Raw genomic sequence first — 17,786 nt, forward strand, 5'->3', positions numbered from 1 at the left:
ATACCTTCATTAAAGCCTTCATTTCAAGACCTTCACTTTCCCCCGACTTAATAGTTTTACACAAAGCTGCAGCTCTATTGCTATAAGGCATACTATGTAGTTACGAGTTTCATTTAGTTAGTCCAACTGCTGAATGTGCCTCTGCTTAATTGTTTTCAAAATAATTGAAGAAAAGTTAATCAAGTTTTGACTGTTTATTGAGGCCAATATTTTTATGAAACAGTTTTATCTGTGCCACCACTAAAACCCATTTCCTCCTCTGTAACATCGCCTGACACGTCTCCTACTTGAGCTGTTTTTTTTTTTTTGCTGCAATCTTCATCCATGCATCCATGCTCTAGCCTTGACTCTTCCAATGCACCCCTGACCAACTTCCCACATTTGATTTTCCGTGTAAAGTCGAGATTATCCAAAACTCTTCTGCCGTGTCTTTGTTTGCACCAAGTGCCATTCACCCATTATCTCCTGTGCTCACTGACCTGCGTTGGTTCATGGTCAAACAATGTGTTAATTAAAAAATTCTCATCCTTGTTTTCAAGTCTTTTGATGGACCTCGCCCCTTGTTTTCCCTGAAAGCACTCCCAGCCCCATAACCCTCTTAGATCCTCTAATTCTGGCCTCTTGAACAACCCTGATTTTAATTGTTCTGCCAAAGTTGGTCATGCCTTCAGCTCTCAAGGCCATAAGCTCTGAGATACCATCCCCAAACCTCTCTACTTTTCTTTCTTCCTTGAAGACTCATTTAAAGACATATTTTCATCAAATACTGACCATCTTAATGGCGCTGAAGATGGCTCGGACTCAAATTTTGCTTTGTTATGCTCATGTATCACTGTATAAATACAGGGTTTCGTTTTAGAAAAGAAACTTAATATCGGGGTTGCCTGAAGAAACAGACCCATGTCAAACATGACAAACTATTGTGCATATCTCGGTGTTCAAATTATCAGTTATTTATTTTTCTCAATACAGCCTAATTGTCTCTGTATTCATAACTGCATTTTAGTTCCTGAAATTTTGATAATGAATTGAATACTGACTGGGTGATGTGAGTAGATTTTCATCAAAAGGTTTAAATTCGGGTTTTTCAGTTTTGCCTTAGAAAACTTGTCATGCTGAGATACTAATGAAAGGGACCAAATGAACAAGTTGACTTCTGAAAACTTCTTAGACAGATTGGCTGCAATTACCATCACCTGTGTTTTATCGCTTTAGAGTTGGCGTTTTTCTCCGAGTTCTCTGCATCGTGTGTTTAGGATTAAAAGCCTGTATGAAAATGGGCATTCTCTTCTAAACTGTTGGCCTGCTTTCCCCATCGCAATTGTCCAGTTTGTTTGTCCAAATGGTCTGGAAAATATTTTGAAATTGGCAGAATTGACATCCGTACTTCCTTTGGTCCCTTTGTATTTAAATGAAACTTGTTACAGCAAACACTGACCGTATCACTGTTGGACGATCTTTCTGCTGGCATGGTTGGTTCCTGGACTGTCTGGAAGTGAATTAAAAGTTAGCATCTTCATCATTATACAAGATGCTCTGTTATTAGTAAGAATTTTTAAAAATCATTTACAGGATGTGGGCATCGCTGGCTAGGTCAGCATTTGGTGCCCATCCATAATTGCCCTTGAGAAGATGATGCTGAGATGCCTTCTTGAACTGCTGCATTCCATGTGATGTTGGGGAGGAAGTTCCAGGATTTTGACCCAGCGATAGTGAAGGTGCGGCGATTTATTTCCAAGTCAGGATAGTGTGTGACTTGGAGGGGACCTTTTGCATGGTGATTGAAAGGGTGTAGTTTCAGATATTATATCAGAACTAGTTTTTTAAAACTCTAGTTATACAAGTGCTGAAGTGGTTAAAACTCTTCGGAATCAATGTGTCTTACACATGCAAGCTGTTTACCTGAAGTTGTTAGCTACAGGAAGTCAGCCCAAGCACACATCTGCTGGTGATGGGGCCCCAGGAAAGAGACAAACAGATGGTTGTTATCAAGGATGGCAATGAACAATGTGGGATCTTTTCACCATTTTATGTTGGTGTCAGGTTGCCTGGAGGAAAGACATAATCATACAGAATTGTTATTGCAGTGGGCATTTTTACTTTGGGAAGGTCATGATACTTAGATAGGAGAGGTGATTGATAACTACATTCATGATAATGAGGAGCCGCTGATGAATATTAGAAGACAGCGTGTACGTGTCTTTACACTGATCGGATATTATAATTAAATAAGCATGCACTTGTTGTAATTGGTTAATTATTCTCAAATTCTCTGCAAGGTGTGAACTTAACCGATAGTCATGATTGAACATAGATAACTAGTAACAAATGATTGGTAGATGCTAATTTCTTGAAATTGAATCTGAAGTATATCTGCCAGTAACATTCTTGAATCACTGCTCTCTGGCACGCCAACTTGGAATGTCATTTGCTCATGCTATAGCATTGTAATACAGGCCTCATTTGTAAAAGTCTTTGTCTGGTTTCTCGTGAGTGGGGCTGAGTGAAGTAAATTAAAGCCAAATAGTGGTACTTTTTCCCCGCAACAGTGATATTCCCAAGTGTCTGCCGCCCTTGTCCTTGATGGTAGCGGATGTGGATTTGAAAGGTCGACCATCTTTCCTCCCACTTGAACTTCCGCCTAACCTTTGTTCAGCCCCTTCTTTGCCTGTTTTCGCTCCCTTCTGCTCCTTAAATCCATACAACTCTGTATGGATTCAGATCTAGAGTGCTATTGTTTTCCACTCCAGCGCTCAAAAGTTCGAAAAAGTCGGGGGAAGAGGTCTAAAAGTTTGACTGATGGCGAGAGCCATCAAATGCACGACTTACTCCCTCAAAGCCGCTACCGGAAGTGACCTATGGAGGGGAGATTTGACAGTTTTAGTGAGTTAGCTGATAAATTCCAGTTGCCCGACTGGAGCCTATTTTGGTATTTTCAAGTTCATGATTTTTCACACAAGGCTTTTCCTTCCTTTCCTCTGGTGCCACCTTCTTTCCTGATGAGGAAGATTCTGTCCCTAGCTCAACCTGGCGAGGGGTCCATTTCTGATCATCTTCACTGCCTGCATCTGGCCTGCCAACAACAAAGGAAGATTACATTTATTTCCCTTTTAATGGAGTTAGTTGTTTGTGGGTTTAGCTTGGGTTTAATATTTAAGTTAATTGTGGGTTGTGAGTTTTTGGTTTACTTTTATATTTTGATTGTAATCTTTTTTCTTGTTTGTATTGATTATTATGGTTAAAAAAAAATTAACTAATTTAAAAAAAGATAAGATTGTTCTTGTTTTCGTGATACTAGCAGAAGAATTTGGGCAGGACACGTACCTCCTGCTGCTCTTCGCATCGTTATGTGGAACCTTTTATATTCGCCTTTAGAAGTCAGGTTACTTTTTAGTGTCTTTTTGGATTGATGGAACCGCTTGACAGTCAGCACTTTCTCTTTATTGCACTTGCAACCCTATCCACTGCTTCCTTTTCATGCCCAGGCAGCTGATGATGTTAAAGAGGAAGAGACACAAGTCTGCAAAGGGATATAAGTTAAGTGCATGGGAAAAACTTTGGCTGTTGGAGTATAATGTTGGGGAAATGGTAGGGTTTCTACTTTGCCAGGAAGAATAGAAAAAAAGATTATTATTTAAATGGTGAGAGACTACAGAATACTGCAGTGCTGAGGGATCTGGGTGACCTTGTTCATGAGTACATAAAGTTTGCATGCATGTGCAGCGGCTTATCAAGAAGGTAAATGGAATGTTGACATTTAGTGCAAGGGTGGTGGATAAAGCATTAAAGTAGGGAAGCCTTGCTACAACTATATAGGGTGTTAGTTAGACCGCACCCAGAGTACTGTGCACAATTTTGGGTGTTTTTCTTACATTGGAAGCAGTTCAAAGAAGGTTCATTAGGCTGATTTCTAGTGTGAAGGGGTTGCCATATGAGGAAAGGCTGAGCAGGTTTACTCTGGACCCATTGGAGTTTAGAAGCATGAGAGGTGATCTCATTGAAACATATATGATTCTGAGGGGGCTTGATAGAGAATTGCTGTTGCTGGAATGATGGGGATTCCGTAACCAGGGCACACAATTTAAAAATCAGGGCACTCCCCATTTAGGACGGATGTGAGGAGAAATTTATTCTCTGAGGGTTGTTAGTGTCATGTGAGAGTACTTTTAAGAAATGAGTGTTTATCAAGTAGCTGCAGTGATGTCAGAGTGTTGGTGGAGCTGGGCTGTCTGTTTTTACTTCGTTTTTGAGCTGGCAGCTAGAGTGTGTTTGGTTGTTTTCAGAGTTGGAGCTACATCCAGTCAAACAAGGTGTAATTTTGATCTCTGCGTGAGAAGACTGCCTTCAGATCGCTTGCTAATTTAAAAGTGACAACTGCTCTCAGTAGAGAATTTAAACCTGTTGTCTGTGGTAAAGAGGGTATTTGTCTTATGGATGTTGCTCGGAAAGATTAAGGGTTACTTATAGAGTACTGTGTTCTTTGGGGAAAGTATTTGAGTTGATAGTTGCTAAGATGTTTACTGTGTGTTTCTAAAATGTTAACTGGATTCATATGATAAACATTGTTTTGTTTTAAAAGTACTTTAGATCTCTGTTGCATTACACCTGTAGAGTGAGCCCTTGTGCTACCCATAACCAAAATCTATTAAAAGTTGTCGGTCTGGTGAACTCCATTATACACTTTGGGGTTCTCTAAATCCTGGCCCGTACTATTACTTTTCGGAACTCTCCTCCATTGGGAGCAGTCCATGAGCTCGGCAGATTTTTGATCTCCAAGGGAGTCGAAGGTTATGGGAGACGGACAGCAAAGTGGAGTTAAGGCCACAATCCGATCAGCCATGATCTTATTGAATGGTGGATTCAGGATTGAAGGGCCGCGTACCGACTCCTATTTTTTATGATCTTCACAACATTCATCTGGTGCATTTAAAGTTAGTCAAATGTCCTCTGTTCCCCCTCCTCCATGGCAATGGACTGATCCATAATTGCTGTTGGGCAAAAAAATCTCTTGGTTATTCACTTCTGCCAGATGTGATAATTTAAATGTTCTCCCTTCATGAATGGACTTACTCGTCGTAGAGTACTTTCTGATGAGAAGCTACACAATTACATTTGTCATCTGAAAAATTGATTAGCTTTGTGTCTCTTCCCTTAGCCAGTTTTATTCCTTTTTTGTGGGCCAATTATTTTACAAAAGTGAATAAGTCAACTTGTAGCAATTTGCTTTATCATTCCACCATCTTCTGCAAATAGCTTTCCAAGATTAGAAACTACTGGAGTATCAAACTTTAGATTTTATTATTTTTGGAGCTGAAGGCAGTCATTTTTCTATCAGGCAGATCCATTGGATCAAAACTTGGTTCATTATTTTTCATGGTTGCACTACTCGTACTTTGCTTCTTTCAAATTTGTATTTTGTTCCACACAAATTGTACTTTGTGAACATCATGAAGTCCTGGTGCTGAGTTTGATATTTTATTCATTGGACTGCTGTCTGTCCCACGAAATTCTGTGCTCCTTGGATTAGCTAGTTTAAAAGTGGAAATTGGGAAATCCTAACCCTGAAAAATAATTGTGAAACTTCATCAGATGCCAGCGATTGTTTTTGTACTATGAGATTTTACTGAATTGCTTAAAAATAAATTAAAACATTGTGCAATTATGCCAAACCTTTCAACTAGGCTTGAAGAGCGGACCTGGCTGTTTTGCATCTTTAGCCAAAATGAAACTCTTGCAAAGAATTATGGTTCATGTTCATTTCTCTCCTGTTCCAATTTTTTCTTGTCCCCTTCCTCTATTCCTAAATCTTTTGTTGGGTTATGGTTCTAGGGGTGTCAGCAGTCAAAGATTCAGCAGTAGCGCTCTATTATGGCAGGTGCTCAGTAGAAAATGAGCAATGAGTCCTGATCAAACTGGGCGACAGTGGCAAGTTATAGGCACTGAGTCCCAACTACATGTAGGAATTGAGTTAGAAAACACAGGTGACTTGATTGATTCAGTGAATTTGTGATGGTAGATGCTTTTGTGTGACTTTGAAGGGGGCAACCTGCATGCCTGTGCCTTTTTGTACAGTTCAGTTTAATACCAAACCCTCCGGGGCACAAATGTGTAATGCAGAATTCATCCTGTTAAAATTTCAGGATATTGGTTTTTAATCTCTTTGTAATTTAAAAGATTGCCTTCCTTGGCATTGAGGGGTTCACTGGTGAGGTCCACATTTGCAAATGGCACTGTATTGAGAGCAAGGTTGGGAGAAGGGGATTTCGAACAAAAGGGATCCACCAATCCGCCAATGGGCAGCATGGTAGCATTGTGGATAGCACAATCGCTTCACAGCTCCAGGGTCCCAGGTTCGATTCCGGCTTGGGTCACTGTCTGTGCGGAGTCTGCACATCCTCCCCGTGTGTGCGTGGGTTTCCTCCGGGTGCTCCGGTTTCCTCCCACAGTCCAAAGATGTGCGGGTTAGGTGGTTTGGCCATGATAAATTGCCCTTAGTGTCCAAAATTGTCCTTAGTGTTAGGTGGGGTTACTGAGTTATGGGGATAAGGTGGAGGTGTTGACCTTGGGTAGGGGGTAGGGTGCTCCTTCCAAGAGCCGGTGCAGACTCGATGGGCCAAATGGCCTCCTTCTGCACTGTAAATTCTATGTAAAAAATCCAAAATCAATGTGGTCTGAATACGGTAGGAAGGTAGGCTGATGAATGGCAGATGCTTACATTATCTGACAATGGCAAGGAACAAAAGAAATAACAGAACTGCAAACTAAACAGCTGTAGACTACTGGACAAAACAGAGGAGTGAACTGGGGCATTGAGAGATGGCTCATCACCAATAGCAGTGGGGTGTGTAGCAACAGTTACACAATCAAACTCAATCTTAGGACAAAAGCAAAATACAGCAGATGCTGGAAATCTGAAATAAAAACAGAAAATGCTAGAAATAGTTAGCAGGTCAGACAGTGTCTGTGGGGAGAAATTGAGTTAACATTTCAGGTCATGGTAACCATAGCTCCTGTTATCTTTGGATCTATAATGAGCAGGATTGAACACTAATGTAGTTAGTGATTCTGTTCAAGGCACTAGTACAACCACACCTGGGTACTGTACTATATTGACTGCTGAACTGAGCAAGGATATCCAGCCTTTGGTTGCACTTCAGAAAAGTTAATGGAATTAATACCTAGTTTAAGGGTCTTGTATCAGAAGAGAGGTTAGAGAATGAGAGATTGTTCAGTCTGGAGAAGTGAAGAGTCAGGGTGCATCTTCAAACAATCCAGATCTTAAGGAAATTGATCAATTTCTGATTTGTTTGTGATTACCACTATAGATTCGAGCTCAAGCTCAAAAGAAAACTTAACAGAGAATTGGAGATTTAATTATTTTACATGGAGAATATTGAACTTGTGCATGATCCACCTAGAGAGGCAGATAGAGCGGAAAAACTTAAAGAAGGATTGGATAGGTATTTGACGGAGCGGGTGATTGACCAATATTAGTTTTGGGAACTGGTCATGTGGACTACATAGTTTTCCCTGTCCTGCATTTTCCTTGTTTTTGGCTTCACAGAATTCTTAAAGTGTCGAAGGAGGCCATTCAGTCTGTCGTGTCTGCACCGATTCTCTGAGCAACTAACCTAATGCCGTTCCCCTGCCTTCCCCCTGTAGCGTAGCACATTCTTCCTTTTGAATGTCTTGATTGAACCTGCCTCCACCACACACTTAGGCAGTATATTCCAGACCCCAGCATGCTTGTTACCCCTTATTTGTTGAGCCTGACTATGGGCCTCTGATCACGGATTTAATAAAGGAAGACACTAATTTATTTTGCATTTTTCACGACCACCAGACATCTCAAAGTGCTTTATTGTCAGTGACGTGTGTCTTGAAGTGCCACTGTTGTAATGTAGGAGACACGATGACCATTTTGTGCACAGCAAACTTCCACAAACGGCAATGTGACAATGACCAAATAATTTTATTTTGGTTGTCACTGACTGAGGGGTAAATATTTGCCAGGACATAAGTGATAAGCCACTCTTGCTATTCGGAATAATGCCATGGGATCTGTTATGTCCACCTGAGAGGGCATTTAGTTTAAAGTCTCGCCTCTGCCAGTGCAGCACTGCTTCAGTACTACATTGGAGCACCAGTCTTAATTTGTCTGCTCCAGTCTGGCTTGACATTCCATTCCACAGGCCTTTTGCCAACTACAGTCAGCATTGATTAATAAGGGGATCAGGGTTATGGGGAGAAGGTAGGAGAATGGGGATGAGGAACATAACAGCCAGGATTGAATAGTGGATTGAATTCGATGGACCAAATGGCCTAATTCTGCTCCCATGTCTTATGAACAGCGGTTGGAATGGACCAGGTCGTGCTGTAACCATAAGTTTACATTTCTTTTAACCATAAGTTTACATTTCTTTGTTAAAGACTCTTATTTGCATCTCCAATGGAGTTGTTTATTGTGTTGAAAAGGCAGAGAATGGCTCTTCATTGAAGTGCAGAGCGGGATTAAGGGGCTGAATGGCCTTCTGTTCCTGTGTTTCATATTTATTTGACTTGAGGTCTTGACCTGATGGCACTTTCATCACTGTCTGTTTTAATGAATTGAGGATGCTATTTATTCTTTGAACATTTGGGTGATTAGACTGTGGAAGAGCTGGTAAAGAGGGTGAAATGGGGTCAGACATTTACTGTTGGCTGCACTTCTGTAATAACAAAAGTGGCCTGTATTCACTCAAGCTGATTCAGCTAACTCTCATCATGGTGCTTGAAAATCAGAATTCAGTTTGCTTAAATAAGTGAATAAAGACCTGGAAAGTTGATCATAGAATCTTGCCATCTAAACTACTTTTTTAAAAAACCATCTTGACAATATAATAATGTGTTGTTTGCCAAACTTTAATGACAGCTGGAAATGTCCGTGGCCATGAGTTTATAAAGTAAATTTACTTGATATTTTTGAAAGAAACTTTGTAGACAAACAGAAATGCACACTAATGTTCCGCAGGTTCTCCTCTCGTTGTCTCCCTGATCGGTGCATTGTTGCGAGAATTTCCAAAACGGTGGGCCTATTACCTCAAGCAGCTGCGGAGCAAACAATTCAAAAGAATTCGCAAATCCTCCTCCTACGATTATGAAGCACTTGATGAGGCCATGGCAGCAAGCATTGAGATGTTGAAGGAGGACTATAAAGAATACTACAAGGACCTCTCTGTGCTTGAAAAAGATGTGAAAGTGTCAACTAAGGTAAGGTTATGGAAACCTGTATCTTAAATTCAACACTGATTGGTTTAATTTCTACTGCCTGTTCATTTATGCACGTGTTTATAGAAATTGAGTCTTTTGATTGGTTATGGCTATGGAGGTTGGCAATTTAGTTTGCCCTGGTCAGCTTTCTGGCCTTGGCTTATTTGCATGCTAAGGCCAGGTCCCTTGACCTCTGCCAGGGAGCTCTGGTCCAGAAATAGTGCTGCATCAGGCTCTTGCTGCCTTTGAGCTGCCTGAATATTTTTGAAGGTTTTATCAGTAAATTCCTGGTTGCTGCTCTCGGTGCCTTTGCTTTAGCAACATTCTAAATTACAATGGCAACAATTCAAGTAAACCATTGGGGCACCTCTGTTGCCTTGTAAATACTGGATGCTTTGGCTGATCTGTTGAACTTGGAATCAGTGTTCCGACAAGGCAAATGATAGGAAATACACATGTACTTAATGCGATTAGTATATAAGCAGATTCATTTTATGCCACCAGCCATGCCAGAGGTGTGGCTGTTTAAAGCATCCCCATCCCCATCATCATCCTCCCCAGATGTCTGATATGTATGTGATGCTAGAAAGCCTGGTTCTATGGATCGCTCTTACTGATGGACAAGATATAAACATGGGAACTGTAATGAAATCTGGAGTGGAGTTCCTTTGAGAATCAATGTGTAAGTGAATGATTCAGCTCGGCTTCCTCCTGAGCTCCCCACCATTGTAGGTGTCAGTCTTCAGTCAGTTCAATGCACTCCTGTAATATTGAGAAACAGCTTGAGAGTGCTAGAAACCGCAAAGGCTGTGGGCCTCGAAAGCATCACAGCTGGAGTGCTCCAGAAGTGGCCATGTCTCCAGCCAAGCTGCTTCAATACAGCAACAGCACTGGTATCTACCTGACAAAATGGAAAATTGTCCATGTATGTCCTCCCCACAATGCACACATAATTCCAACCTGACAAATTATAGCTCCGCCAGTCTCAAAGCGATGAAAGGCCTGTCCACTGTACTATCAAGTGGCAATTACTCAGCAATAACTGCTTGGATCACTTGGTTCCAGACCTCATTACAGCTTTGAACCAATCAATAGCGATGAGGTGAGAATGACTGTGCCATCAGGGCACATTAACTAAAAGTTAAAATCAAGGGGAATCGGGAAGGGCGGAGGGGGAAGCTCCCCACTGGCTGGAATCATGCCGAGCACAAGGGAAATTGTTGCGTCTATTCCAAGGCAATCAGCTCAGCCTCAGGCCCCGCAATGCAGTGCCCAAGGCGCAACCATCTTCAGCAATCATCAATGATCTCCCTTCATAAATTCTGGAATGGGAACATACAGTATTCAGTTCTATTCGCAACATCTCCGATGCTGAAGCAGCCAGTATTGGATGCAGTAATACCTGAATGACATTCGAGGGTTGGATTGCGAAATGGCAAGTAACATTTGTGCCAAACAAGTGCCAGATGATGACCGTTTCCACCAATGGAGAGGATCTAACGACCTCCCCTTGAAATGCAGTGATGTTAATATTGTCGAGTCCGCCACCATCAACACCCTGGGGATCGCCCTTAATCAAGAAACAGCAATAGCAGCCAGGTAAATACTGTGGTGACAAGCATGGGTCAGAGACTGGAAGTTCTGCTGCAACTCACTCACTCCCGGTTCTCCAAATGCTCCCTCTACTACTGAGAAAATGCATGGGAAAACCAGCTGAGAATTTCCCTCCAAGTCTCACCATCCTAACTTGGAAATACATTACCATTAATCCTTTATCATTGATGGATAAAATGCTGTAACTCTCTTATCTAACTTCCCTATGGGAAGCATATTCACTAGTGTGTCTGTCGCACATCGCAGTTCAAGAAGGCAGCTCATCAGGTCATTTGGAGTAGCTAATGAATGCCAGCCTTGCCAAAAAATGCCAATATCCAGTGAATGAATGAAAAAAAATTGGCTGATTGCTATTACAGTAGCTTAAAATGTGCTTTGGCATATTCAGTTTATTATTTTTTAGGGATATTTGAAATGAACACAAAACTATTGATTCCCCCCGTGATGCTCATTTACAGATGGCAGCATTAGACCAGGAAGCTGTGATAATGACTAGTGGTTTAATACGGTATGTTGTGGGATGAGCAGAACTATCTGTAAAATACTACCCATTAATATTTATAGAAATATATTACTTTACTGTGCCAAATAATTTTTAAATTTTGTTTTAATGAGCAACGGGACTTTGATTACATCAATCCTTTTGACAGCCCTTTGGAAAGTGGTAGCAAATTGCAAATGGATCAAAGGAAAATGGCTTTTAAAAACATCAGTAGTAAATTATTTAAATGAAAAGTGTATTCAGCTGAATTTCCACTTAATATTATTATGGTTAATTTTTCAGTTCGTCATCCTTTTCAATGTTCACATCATACTTCCAATAAGTGATCAATGTCACTCTTGTGGGGAAGCACCTTTGATAGTATGGAAATGTAAAAGCAAAATACTGCAGAAGCTGGAAACCCGAAATAAAAACAGAAAATGCTGGAAATGCTCAGCAGGTCAGGCAGCATCTGCAAAGAGAGAAACAGAGTTAACGTTTCAGGTCAGTGGCCTTTCACCAGAACCCTTCTGATGAACGGCCATTGATCTAACTCTGTTTCTCTCAACAAATGCTATCTGACCAACTAGGTATTTTCAGTATTTCTGTTGGAGAGCGCAACCGCTGGCTGACAGTAAACATACACCCAGGTTTTTGGAATTCATCCGAGGATCAGTGCAAATATCACCTGCTAGGCCAGAGCTGCATGGTTAAAATAACCACCGTATAGGTATTACACATATTGGCATGGTGGCACAATGGTTAGCACTGCTGCCTCACAGCTCCAGGTTCAATTCCGACCTCGGGTGACTGTTGACTTTTTGCACTTTCTCCCCGTGTCTGCGTGGGTTTCCTCTGGGTGCTCCGGTTTCCTTCCACAGTCCAAAGATGTGCAGGTTAGATGGATTGGCCATGCTAAATTTCCTCTTAGTTTCCAAAAGGTTAGGTGGGGTTACTGGGTTACAACAATAGGGTGGAGACATGGGCTTAAGTAGGGTGCTCTTTCCAAGGGACGGTGCAGACCCGATGGGCCAAATGGCCTCTTTCTGCACCGTAAATTCTATAATTCTATGATAGTATTAGCTAGGTGAGAGCCCACAGTACAAGGCAGCATTATACAATGCAAATTCTCCCTCTGCCTTCATCCAGCAGAAATGCCTGCTATAGCTTTAATAATAGTCCATTAAACATTTCTTCAGCTGTGAATTTCAAGTTCTTGACTTCTCCGTGCAGTGTGTGTGGAAGACTGAACCGCACATGGACTCTCAGGTTGCTAAGCACCAGCCAATCACGGGGCTGAAACCATTTCAAGTTTCAAATCAAAAAAATGAGATCCATTTTATCTCAATGTAACATCAGACTTTATTTATCTTTTCCTGCAAGCTCAACTGAACAAAATAGCTATTTTAATCTTTTAAAATATTTTTATTCCTATTTTTCAACCAACATTTTACGAAACCAACGCTAAACCAACACATATATTCATAACTGATGAGCACCCCAACAACAAGTGTGGCTGTGACCCCCCTTCCCCCTTAAACAGGTGTACTTTTCTTAATATTTAATCATCTTCAACATGGCCAAGACACGTATTTACAGACACTTATGTACAGTTTGGTTTGGGCTTTAACCTACCTACGAACCAGTCCTCTGAGGCTTTTGTCCCGTGTCTCCCACTTAACCCCCCCCCCCTCTTGCTGACTTCGAACAGGTCTTGGGACAAGTTGATGAACGGCTCCCATGTCCTGTAGAAACCCTCTTCCGATCCAAGGATGTCAAATTTTATTTTCTCCAGCCTGAGAAATTCCATCAGGTCAGACAGCCAGTCTGGAGCCTTGGTTGGTGCTGTCGATCGTCAGGATTCTCTGGCAGGCGATCTGGGGGAACGTTGTTGTTTCTTTGCAGAGGAAGTTTTTGACCAGAATATATCTGGGGTCGTTTCCTCTTGGGAGCTGGAACTTCTCTGCGAGTTTCCCCAGGGTCTCTACCCTACCACCCGTGCACATGTCACTAACCGTCAAAGTCCCCTCGGCCTGACTCCACCTTTTCAAGGAGGCATTCATTGTTGCGGAAGTGAACCTGTGGTTGTTGCAGGTGGGGGCCATGGTGGACATTTTGGTTAGACCGAAGTGCTGCCTCATTTGGTCCCACGCTCAGAGCATGGCTCATGCCACTGGGATATTCGAGCATCTGGCCGGGGGGGAATGAGAGTGGGGTTGTGCCAGTGCTCGGAGGGATGATCCCGCACAAGAACCCTCCTCCATCCTCACCCACTCCACTTCCGGTTCCTTGACCCACCCCCATACTTGTCGTGAAGACTGTCCTCTTGTTTAGAAGTATGGCTACGCCCCCCACATCGCCCTCGTTCCGTAACACGATAGTGCATCTGACCCACACAGCTTTTTCTTACCCGCAATTTGTCCTTCTCCCTTAGGTGTGTCTCCTGGAGGAAGGTAACATCGGCCCTCCAACTTTTCAGATGGGTGAAAACTCTGGATCTTTTCACTGGCCCGTTGAGTCCCCTGACATTCTCAGTGACTATCTTGATGGGGGGAGGCTTTTGTTCCCCACCCGTCTCCTGCTTGGTCAGCCATACTTACCTTGTGGAAGCGCCTCTGCACTCCAGGGTTTCCCTTTGTTTGGGAGCCACACAATATGACGTGGTCACCGTGTTCACCATGTGGCTGTACCCCTGCACTCCCGGGCTTCCCATTGTTTGGGAGCGGAAAGATGGTCATTCTCGGAATTGTTGTTTTCACTGCCGCCATGTGCGATCTGTCATAGCCAGCATTCTACCCACCCACTCCCCTCCCTCCTGTCCCCGAGTCCCCCTCTTGGGCATGTCTACCTCTTCCCCCCCCCCCCCCCCCCCCCCCCTCCCGGAGCAAGCAATCCTTAAACACCCCACCCTTTATTTTTTTTCCTCCTTCTTCCATCACCTATCTCTGCACCTTACTGCGTTCACCAACTCCTTCCTGGGACTTAAAGTTAGTTTGAAAGCGAGGCAGTTCTGTCCCACGCAATTGTCCTTTTCTGTTCTTTACACACAGTTTGTTTCTACTGTTGCTGCTGCCTTCCCAGCCCGTGTCTGTGCATGAACCGTCTGCCTCCACCGGTGCGGTGAAGTAGTAGTCCTTCCCCTGGAAGGTTACCCACAGTTTGGCAGGGTACAGTGTTCCAAACTGCACTCCACTCTGGTACAGGGCCGCTTTGGCTGCATTAAACTCAGCGCGGTGCTTGGCCAGTTCTGCCCCAACGTCCTGCCCTCGACACTCTCCGGCAGACCTGCGACGTCAAAGTTGTTTATGTGGCATCCATCATTTGGTTTCAGAGAGTGGGATTACTGATCACATTCACCTATTGGTTTACATGGACTGTGTACTTACTGAGAACATGAGAGTATAAATTAGATCTTGTAACTTGTGTTATCCTTTCAAATCTGTATATATCTATAAAGGTATAGTTGGGTGGAGGAGTAATTCTTGGCCTCCCTGTCTCGAGAGACAATGGATGCACGTCAATGGGTCACTGGTTTGGAAGCATCTGGCTCTCTCTGCGGTGTGTTCTCATGTCTTGCCTCTTGCTGCATCTCTTCTCTTCGCCGCTTTTCACTCTCTCCTTCACTGCTGTCCACCAGCTCTGGCGGTGACTAGCAACTTGCTCCCACACTTGTGGTCCATGTCATGTTTGTAGACATCTTTGAAGCGAAAGGATGGGCGGCGAATGGGTCTGGCGCAGGTGGCGAGCTCCCTGTACAATACGCCCTTGGGGATCCTGCCATCCTCCGTGTGGTTCACGTGTCCAAGCCATCTCGAGCGACGCTGGCTCAGTATGACGTACATGCTGCGGATGTTTGTTACTTTGATGTTGGAGATGCGGTCCTGCCACCTGATGCTGAAGATTCGTCGGAGACAGTGAAGATGGAATATGTTGAAGTGTCATATTTGGCTTGCATACATTGTCCAGGCCTCAATGCAGTAAAGCAGGATACTAAGGACGCAGACTTGAAACACTCAAAAACATTTGTGTTCTGTGTGAGTATGCCATTTTCCCATACCCTGTTGGTCACCTGCATATAGAATATGCAGTGCAGAAGGCCATTCGGCCCATCGAGTCTGCACCGACCCACTTAAGCCCTCACCTCCACCCTATCACCCGAACTCCTCCTAAGCTTTTTTGGACACTAAGGTCAATTAGCAGCAGGCACGTTGATTTCTGCATTGAGAGACTGATTACTGATAATGGTTGAGCCCAAGTAGTTAAACTCTTGGACCACTTTCAGAATGTGGTCACCAGTGTTGATGGATGGAGCATTTCTAATATCCTATCCCACGGTGTTTGTTTTCTTGAGACTGATGGTTAAGCTGAGTTCTTTACAAGCAGCTACAAGCCTGACAATAAGTCTCTACGGGCACTCTTCCGTGTGAGATGTTAATGCAGCATCGTCAGCATAGAGGAGTTCCCTGATGGGAACTTTCCATACTTTTGTCTTCATTCTAAGGCGGGCAAGGTTGAACAGGTTGTCGTCTGATCTTTTGTGAAAAAGAATTCCTTCTCCTGGAGACATAAATGAATGAGAGAGCAGCAGTGAGAAGAAAATCCCAAACAGTGCAGGTACGAGGACACAGCCCTCTTTCACGCTGCTCAAGATGGGGAAGAGGGTTGAAGAGGCACCATTGTGGACTGCGCCTTTCATATTGTCGTGGAACGAAGTAATAATGCAATCTTCGCTCATAAATTGAAGAGACTACATCTGCTGACGCAGTCAAAGGCATTTGGCAAGATCTATGAAGGCGACGTAGAGTGGCTTCCATTGTTCGCAACCCTTCTCCCGTGGCTGGTGAAGAGAGAACAGCATGTCGATAGTGGGTCTCTGCAAGAAAGCTGCACTGTGCCTCAGGATAGACACGGTGAACCAGCTTCTGAAGTCTGTTTAAGGTGACTCGGCAAAGGCTTTCCCTACTGTGCTGAGGAGGGTGGTTCCACGGTAATTGTTGCAGTCAACATGGGCACCCTGTTCTTATAGAGGACATCGCACATGTCCTGTGGCACTGCTCCTCATCCAAGTACTGGTAAAGCAGGTCATGGAGTTTTGAGAGTATAGTTGGCTTGGCATATTTGAATATTCCAGGGGTAATGCCGTCATTCCCATTCAATTTAATCAATTTAAGAATCAATGGTGTTGCTGAGCTCCAGTTCTGTTAGCTGTTCATCCAGCTTGTCTGTGACTGGCAGAGGCTGAACTGCATTAAGGGTGGCATGGGTGACAATCTTTTCCCTGGAGTACAGTTCTAGGTAGTGCTCCATCCAGCGGTTCATTTGCTTGCTTTAGTCAGTGATTTTCCCCTCTATTATAGACTTTAGGGGTTGTCTTCATGGTTGGCCCATAAGCTTCCTTGATGCCGTCATACATTTCTCTGATGTTTCCGGTGTCAGAAACCAGCTGAATACGACTGCATGGAAGTTGCCAGTAGTCGTTTGCATAGTTTCCAGTTGTTCTTTGCATGGTGCTTCTGGCAGCTTTAACTGCTAAGGGTGTTTTCTCGGATTTACTCCATTAGCTTCAGTCCCTCCCGAGATGCCCACAAGTAGTTGGGCTTGTATCCCTGAGCAGGGGCACTGACCAGATGCTGTCAGCCAGAGCCAGCTGAGCTCGGGTGCCTGGAAGGCGGGGTCGACACTTCCTGAAGTAGCTTCACTTCACAAGTGCTACCTGTTACCCAAAGGAGTAATGTATATAGTTAATCTTGTGTTCTTTTATTAAATGTACATCAGCTGACTCCAGTGACGCTGCTCAGTGGCCCCGTTCCACATATTTAAACAAATAAAAGATAGAATCTATCATGCTGAGTTCCACCCTGGGATCTGACTTGTCCAGCGGTAACATCAGCTGGGATCATGACAGCCTAACTTTGTTTGCTAACTGCTGTACATTCTTGCAGCTGTTTGCCTCGAGGATTCTCAATATAATTGTTACATCAGAACACAATCTGCTTGTCATTAAGGTCTTATTAAATATTGAGGACTGCAGTGAATCAATCTTCCGAACCTCTTTTAAAAGGTCACAATGTAACTGTCATTCAGAAAGCACAGACACAATCCACATCCTCCTGGTCTTTTGGTAAACTTGGGTAAATGTACAATTTCCAATACACTTCATTCATCTTTCAGGCTGTTTTAAAAGGGGGTGATGGTCTTTCTTTGTTTGGTCTATCTCCACATCTCATTGATTTGGGATCCTTACAGGCTCCTGAAATAAAAGTGACAGACGTTCACACCTTGTAATTTCATTCGAACAAATCTCCATTCATCAGTATTGAATGTAGCCAATCTTTGAACCTGAAACAGCTTTGTCATTGCCAATGTAACACCCTGGTTTTATTAAATACATGGGACTTTGAACATCCTTATGTGTGATCAAGTTGTCTAGCCTGAACCAAAG

The 17,786-nt window shown here is 43.2% G+C and overlaps 1 protein-coding gene across 4 annotated transcripts in view; it reads left to right on the forward strand.

Annotated features, from left to right (window-relative positions):
• The window catches only part of apaf1 (apoptotic peptidase activating factor 1), a 272,699-nt gene that overhangs the window by 65,229 nt on the left and 189,684 nt on the right, over positions 1-17,786 (forward strand). For all 4 annotated transcript variants that reach the window (XM_038811297.1, XM_038811298.1, XM_038811299.1 and 1 more), the window contains exon 8: positions 9,011-9,249. In XM_038811297.1, the coding sequence (XP_038667225.1) occupies positions 9,011-9,249 (239 nt within the window). The remainder of the gene's footprint in view (positions 1-9,010; positions 9,250-17,786) is intronic.

The sequence above is a fragment of the Scyliorhinus canicula genome, chromosome 11 (assembly GCF_902713615.1).
Source record: "Scyliorhinus canicula chromosome 11, sScyCan1.1, whole genome shotgun sequence".
NCBI lineage: Eukaryota > Metazoa > Chordata > Chondrichthyes > Carcharhiniformes > Scyliorhinidae > Scyliorhinus > Scyliorhinus canicula.